This window comes from Zonotrichia albicollis, chromosome 22 (genome assembly GCF_047830755.1).
Source record: "Zonotrichia albicollis isolate bZonAlb1 chromosome 22, bZonAlb1.hap1, whole genome shotgun sequence".
Classification (NCBI taxonomy): domain Eukaryota; kingdom Metazoa; phylum Chordata; class Aves; order Passeriformes; family Passerellidae; genus Zonotrichia; species Zonotrichia albicollis.
In genome coordinates, this window is record NC_133840.1 from 4,294,605 (window position 1) to 4,301,122 (window position 6,518).

At 62.0% G+C, this 6,518-nt stretch overlaps 1 protein-coding gene across 1 annotated transcript; it reads right to left on the reverse strand.

Moving 5' to 3' along the window:
- Window positions 1-71: 71 nt before the first annotated feature.
- On the reverse strand, window positions 72-4,744 carry CRYBA1 (crystallin beta A1). Its single transcript, XM_074556918.1, is given in 8 exon segments — window positions 72-385; window positions 491-633; window positions 1,003-1,144; window positions 2,650-2,768; window positions 2,983-3,102; window positions 3,650-3,717; window positions 4,425-4,437; window positions 4,439-4,744. Coding segments are annotated over 8 exon segments (771 nt in total). The 5' UTR covers window positions 4,457-4,744; the 3' UTR covers window positions 72-237.
- Window positions 4,745-6,518: the final 1,774 nt, after the last annotated feature.

Consider the following 6,518-nt stretch of genomic DNA (forward strand, 5'->3'; position numbering starts at 1 on the left):
GGGGATGTGCAACCTCAATCCCAAACACACCCCAGCAAACACACACCAAGCTGATTTATCTTTTTCTTTCAGTCACATTTATTGGCAATTGTGGCAGTCGGTACTGTTTTGGGAGTGTTGTTCCATAAGCAGTGGCAGTACGAGAGGGGGTGGTTATTTCGGGAGGGGAGTATTAGCACCAAGAGGGAGCCGGTGAGCTTTCGAAACCTTTGCAGAGATGTACTGGGAAGTGAGGAGCTACTGCTGGACACGCCTGATGGATTGGATCTGGGAGGTCTGGGCGTGTGAACCCCACTCTCTCCAGTGCTTGTAGTCTCCACCGTGGTGGTCAAACTCCAGGACGTACTGGTAGCCACGGTACCCGGGATACTGGTAGCACACCCAGCTGGAAGAAAACGACAAAGAGGTAAGCAGGGGGGTTACAGGGTGTCCCCTTCCCGCCGTGGTGGCACGGTGGTGGCAGCTTGTCCCTGCTGCTGCTGTCACTTACGCGCCACACTGGATCTTCATGGAGCCCACTTCGTTGTTGGCCCAGCCCATGGCCTGCAGCGAGGGATAGTCATCAGCAATCTCCCACTGGCGGCCGATGAAGTTGTCTTTCTCAAAAATGGTGATCTTGGATTCCTTGTGATTCTGTGGGGGAGAGCAGGGGTGAGGGGGAGGTGGTGCTCCCTCCCCAGCATGGGCTGTCACTCCCTATGGCATTACTCAGAGGGTGCCTGGACAGGGAGGTGTTCAGACCCTGGTTGGTTTGAGTTTTCTGGGTGGCTGGGAGGTGTCAGCTATACCACAGCTGCTGTCTCAGGCAGGCTGTCCCCTACTCTGGTCATGTACAGCTTGCCCAGAAACTCCCTCCAAAGCTTTAAAAAACAGGGCAGAAAGAGCAAACCCTGCTGGGACTGGGGGATGAAGCACTGAGCTTGCCCCTGTGTTTTCCCTTCCTAACCTCCCTGGCGTGGCCTGGGCCGTTTCCAGGGGCTCAGAGCCGGGTGGGACACTCACAGCGGAGCAGACGGGGCGGAAGGACATCAGGCGCTCGATGTGGTAGGCGTTGCTGCCGCTCCAGGCGTCCCAGCGCGGGTACTCTCCCCTCTCCAGGATGAACTGCTGCCCGCAGAAGCCGGTGTGCTCATAACCGACCCAGCTGCAAAAACAGAGCCAGGGCTGCCAGGCCTTCCTGCAGCAGCTCGGGGCATCCTGCTGGGAGCTGGCATTACAGGCAGGATGTAGGTGCAAAGGGGAGGTTGGGGTCTGGCCTCTGCCCACAGGTTGGGAGGAGAGGAAGCTGTGCTGGATGTGGGCAGAGAACCCAGGGAGGGTGAAACTGCCTCTGGTGCTGCAGAGGCACCCACAGGGCATCCCTGGCTGCAGTGGGAGGTGGGGGATCCTGGGGTCCATCCTGCACAGGTGGCTCTTCCCCCTGGCTGCTCTGTCATCATTTATACAGACCAGCATCAGTTCAGAATGCCCCAGCTGCCCTTCCTCCCAAAGGCCTCATTTCTTACTTGTTTCCCAATTACAACCTGACACTGCTGGAAAGACCTGAATTCCTGATGCCCACAGCAGGCAGGGCCCATCTGGCTCTGAGCAGAGAGCTATGGCCTTTCCCCTTTCTGCCTTCCCCCTTGCTGAAAACAACCAAGGAGAGGTGAGTGGATGCCTCCACCCTGCAGGACACATTTTGCAAGCCCTGGTGCTGCACACACAGCCCCTGCCTGTCCCCAGGGTGGGGATGTCCCCTTAAGGAGACTGGGGACAGAGCCACAGGCAGAGCAGGGAGGCAGAGCCTGGCCTGGGGGTTGGAAGGTGAGTGGCACGGGCTGTGCAGTGCATGGATCCCTGCTGATGGGGTACAAAGGGTGCTGAGGGGGTCGAGGGTTTCCTTCCACTGACCAAACTGAGCCCCAAAGCCATGTCCTGCAGCCAGCCTGCCCTGTGCAAGGTGAACAGCCTGATTAAGAGCACATCAACTGGAGCAGGGAGCTGATTACAGCGTGAGCACGCACGCTGCTGTAATCCCATTAGCATTACACGTCCTAAAGATAGCAGCACAAATCTGTCTCGTCTGCTCCCGCCCCGGGGGGATGCGCACCGAGGGACGCTCCCGGCACTCCGCCCCTCCGAGCTGCTCGGGAGGTGCCCTGCCTGTGCCAGGGAGGATTCCCGGGCGCAGCGAGAAGCCCAGCTCTGCTCCCTGTCCCTCTCAGCACTGGAGAAGCTGCGGGAAGGTTCTGTCCTGGTCTAGGAAGCTGTGCAGTGGCAGGGAAAGCACAGGGCAGAGCAGGGCTGGGTGTTTCTCTAGGGCTGGTGCTTCAGGACAGGGATCAGGCTAAGCCAGGCCACTCACTGAGCACTGACCCTCTCTGCATCCCTGGGCATCAGCCCTGCTCCAAACCTGACTGGTCCAGCCCTGCAGGAGGCAGTTTTGGGTGATGCCAAAGGTGTTGCCACTGTCCCCTGGCCCTCTCTCTGTATCAGTGCTGCCCAGGACGGGCTCCTCTATCCTAGGATCCCCCCATGCCTGGCTTCCCTTGGCTGTGGTGCTTGTCTCCAGCCAAGCAGAGCAGGGACAGCTGGTCCCACTCCACGCTTGGGCACCCCTGTCCCTGCCCCGGAAAGCACCCCCTCCCCTGGCAGCTGGGTACTCACGCGCCGCATTCCACCTTCAGGGAGCGGATGTTGTCGAAGCCGCATTCCATGATGTTCGGGCAGGCCGAGGTGAACTCCATCCTCTTGCCCTGGAAGTTTTCTTGGTCGTACACGGTGATCTGGAACGGAGAGCGAGCTGCCGAGTTGGAAACTGCCCAGCAGTGGCCCCGGGCAATTCAGCGCCTCTTGGAGACGGACGGAGGGTGGCTCCGTCAGGGGGAGAGCCAGCGGAGGCTGCATGGGCACCCTCTGGGCCGGGACAGCCCCGCACGCTCCGCGGCCCTGCACTGCCGGCCCCGCCACGGCCGGGCCCCGCTCCGCTCTCCTGCTCACCCCTGCGGAGATCAGTTCCCGGGGCAGCGCTGCCGTCCGGAGAGAGGAGCGGAGCCGTTCTGGGACGGGCGGGTGGCAGGGCTGTGGCTGGCGGTTCTCCCGGCCTCTGCTCCGAACGCTCTAGGGCAAAGAGGATTAACGGGGGAAAGGGCGAGGGGCACCTCCCTGGGGGCTGCTGATGTTTTCCTCTCCCGCGACAGCTCCAGGCTTCGACGGGAGGCTCCTTATTTGTGCACGGGATGCTCCTCACTCGTGCACATGTTTCTCCTCTCCCTCTCGGCTCCCTCCTCGACCAGAGGCCGTGGGGCTATTGCCAGACCCCTTGGGGCTGCTCCCCACCTTGCTCCACAGTACCCACTGTCTGCATGGACAGGGGAGGGTGAACGACAGCCGGTGGCTTTTGGGGACTCTGTAACTGCCTGTCACAGGGTGGCTGGTAAGAGCAGGGCACAGCTGGCCCGGGGTGCTGGGAAGAGCCTTATGAAAAACACCCAGGAGATATTTCAGCAGACAGGCGGCACTTTCCCAGGGGTGCCTGTTTCCTGTGCTCATCCCTGCCTTTCTGCCCACTGTGCAGCTTTTCTGGCCCCGGAGGATGGGCTTTGCCTTTCTCCCTGTTCCCTACCTGCACACATAAAGGTGAAATACAGGGAGTGTGAGGACGTACCTTCCACGGGCCCATGGGAACAGGCAGAGGGTTTGTCTGAGCCATCTTTGCTGCTGCTGGATCGGTGTCTGGAGGAGGAAGGAAAAGCCATTTTTACCACGTCCTGTCCCTGTGCATCCCCCCCTCTCGAGGCTGGGGACAGCTCTGTGCCCACACCCACAGTGCCACTTCAAGGACAGCTGCCCCACTGCTGGGGACAAGCCACACCAGCCACAGGGAGACCCTTTTGCCATCCCCAGTTTGGGGAACAGGACACACTAGGGAGCTGTGGAACACGTCCAAAACAAGGTGCTCCCTTCTCACCGCTGCAGTGCCCCTTCCCTCCTCCCTGCCATGGCACGGAGCCTGCACTCCTACCAGGGCATAGTGCCCAATCCCCCTTTCTCCTTCCCCAGGGCCAGACCACTGCTAGGAAAAACACCCCTGAAAGCAGGGGGCTTCAGTGGGCATGGGCTGCCCTGTGCCTGGCAGTGTCCAACAGACCCGCCTGGTCCCCTCTCCCTCCCCTGGGAGGCACGGTGGGCTCCCACAGCCCTGGCTGATGGTGGGAGATGCCAGCCATGCCGGTGGGTGCTGGCAGTGGGGTGCCCTGCTGTAGAGGGGCTCTCAGCCCCCCCAGCTGCCAGCAGGGACGTGTGAGCCTATCTTATGCCACGGAAAACAGTGACAGTCCCTCTGGGTGTCTTTTGCCACCAGGCAGGAGGAAGGGTGCCTGCCCAGCGGGCTGGCAGCAGAGGGGTGAGGTGGGAGAGGTGCGCATCGGTCCAGGACTCACCTAGCTCAGGCGGTTACTGCTGCTTCGCCCATGTAATGTTTGCCTACTTCAGCGGCTCAGCTTTTATAGGGTACTGCTGGCCGGGAACCGGTGCCAGCGTTTGCAGAGCTGTCAGCACAATGCTTGCTCTGGCATTGTCCTGCTGATCCCAGGAGATTTCAGCTGCTCATCCCCATGGTCTGAGCCACATTCTTAGGGAAAAAGAAAAAAAATTTGATAATAAAAAAAAAAATAATCGGGGCGGCTGTTTGCACAGATAATCTTGGGCACAAATGACTCAACGATTTGACCGCGCTGGCATTTTCCAGGGGCAATGCACCGCGCCGTCACGGGGTGAGCCTGGGGGCTGGCCTGGCCCTGGCGCCAGCTGGCACCGTGGGGACGGCGGGGACATCTCTCCGTGAGACCCTGCGGGTGGTGGGCTCGGCATGGTGTCTACCAGGCACTGTCACCTTGCTTCACCACCCAAGGTGCATTCCTTCTCACCGTGTTGGCGTGGACATCCTCCTCCCATCACAGTGAGGAAGGCTGGAGGTGAGAACTGGCGTGGCCCTGGCAGACACGTCCCCACAACCACACCGAGCCCCAACGCTTCCCACAGCGCTGCCACCACCACAACCCCACACCCAGGACACCTGCCATGGCCTTGGGGAGGCTCAGCCCTGTGGTCACCCCAGCCATGAGCCCCACAGCCCCCTCCTCAAGCGGGGCCGCCATGGGGCGGACCCTGCAGGCCCCGGGGCACCATGGCGGGCACAGCCCGGGCCGTCGGGGGTCACGAGGCGAGCGTGGCGGCTCGGGCTGCTGCCTCAGCGCATGGCTGCCAGCACAATGCTCGCCCGCGTCTGACTGCCCCTTTTGTCTCCCCGCTGGGCAGGCGCGGCCGCACAAAACAAAGCGCCCCGTCAGCGCTGCCTGCGGCAGGGCCTGGCGCCCGGCCCGGGGGACCCTGCGGGGACGCGCGGCGGGGTGGCACCGGCCCAGACGGGCCTGCTGGGGCTCGGCGGGGTCTGGGGGAGCCCTGATGAGGGCAGGGCATTGCCCTGAGGGGCGAGCTGGGGTTTGTGGGGCTCTTCCCCTCGCTGGCTGCTGCGGGATGGGGATAGGGGTGGGATCGGTGTCACTATGACACGGAGCCGTGGGGCTGCACCCCCAAGGCCTGGGGCGCCAGCTGACAGTCCCAGCACATCCCAGCAAAATTTGGGTCAGGGAATGAAAAAGGGCAGGACCACCTGTGCTCTGCAAGGTACCAAAATGGGGCTGGTGGTGAGATGCTCCTGCAGAGCCCACCCAGCGCACTCCCTGTGCACCTGCTGGGAGCATCCCGGCTGAGGGGGGAGGTCAGCTCGGAGCTCGCCGTCCCGCTCGCTCCAGCCCCTCGGACATGCCCCGGTCACGGCTGCGGCCACCCCAGAGCGCGGAGGCTTTGCCAGGAGCCTGGTGCCACTAGAGGGAGAGCTCAGCCCGAGCAGGATGGGACACGGCCGGCGCATGCGGCTGTGCGTGGGTGTGTGTGGCACTGCACAGCCCACTGCGCCCCGCACGGGCACCTGCCTCCCCTTGCACCGGGAAAACTGACTCTGGCTGGAAACTACCCCAGAGCAAAGCCCGGAGCTGGCAGCCACCCCTAGCCAGGGGAAAGGTGGGGGGAAACAGCCTGCACAGCCCACTCTGGTCATGGCCAGCAGACAACAGGACCCCAGTACGGCTCAGGCTGCTGTGGACCCCCCAACCCCTCACCCTGCTGGTGAAGCAGGTGTCGTTCTCCTTACCCTCCCCAAGGATCTGGGAACACAGCAGCAAGTGCCTGGGGAGCCAGTGATGCTGGCGGGTCCACAGGTTGTCCAGAACAACTGGTTTTTCTAGATCCAGGAGACTATAAAAATGCAGTGACCTATTTAGGGAACCCCGCGGTGCTGCAAAACAGATGCTTCCCCTCCCAGTCCGGCTCTGGGCCCTTGCCCTGGCCAGCCATGTGTGCCTGCCAGGGGCATGCAAATTGCCACTGGCACCGGAGCTCTGTCTTCCTTCTGCACAGAAAACCCTGGGCAACACAGAGAATTTCCTTGGATGTGGGATTTGCTGGTGCCTGGG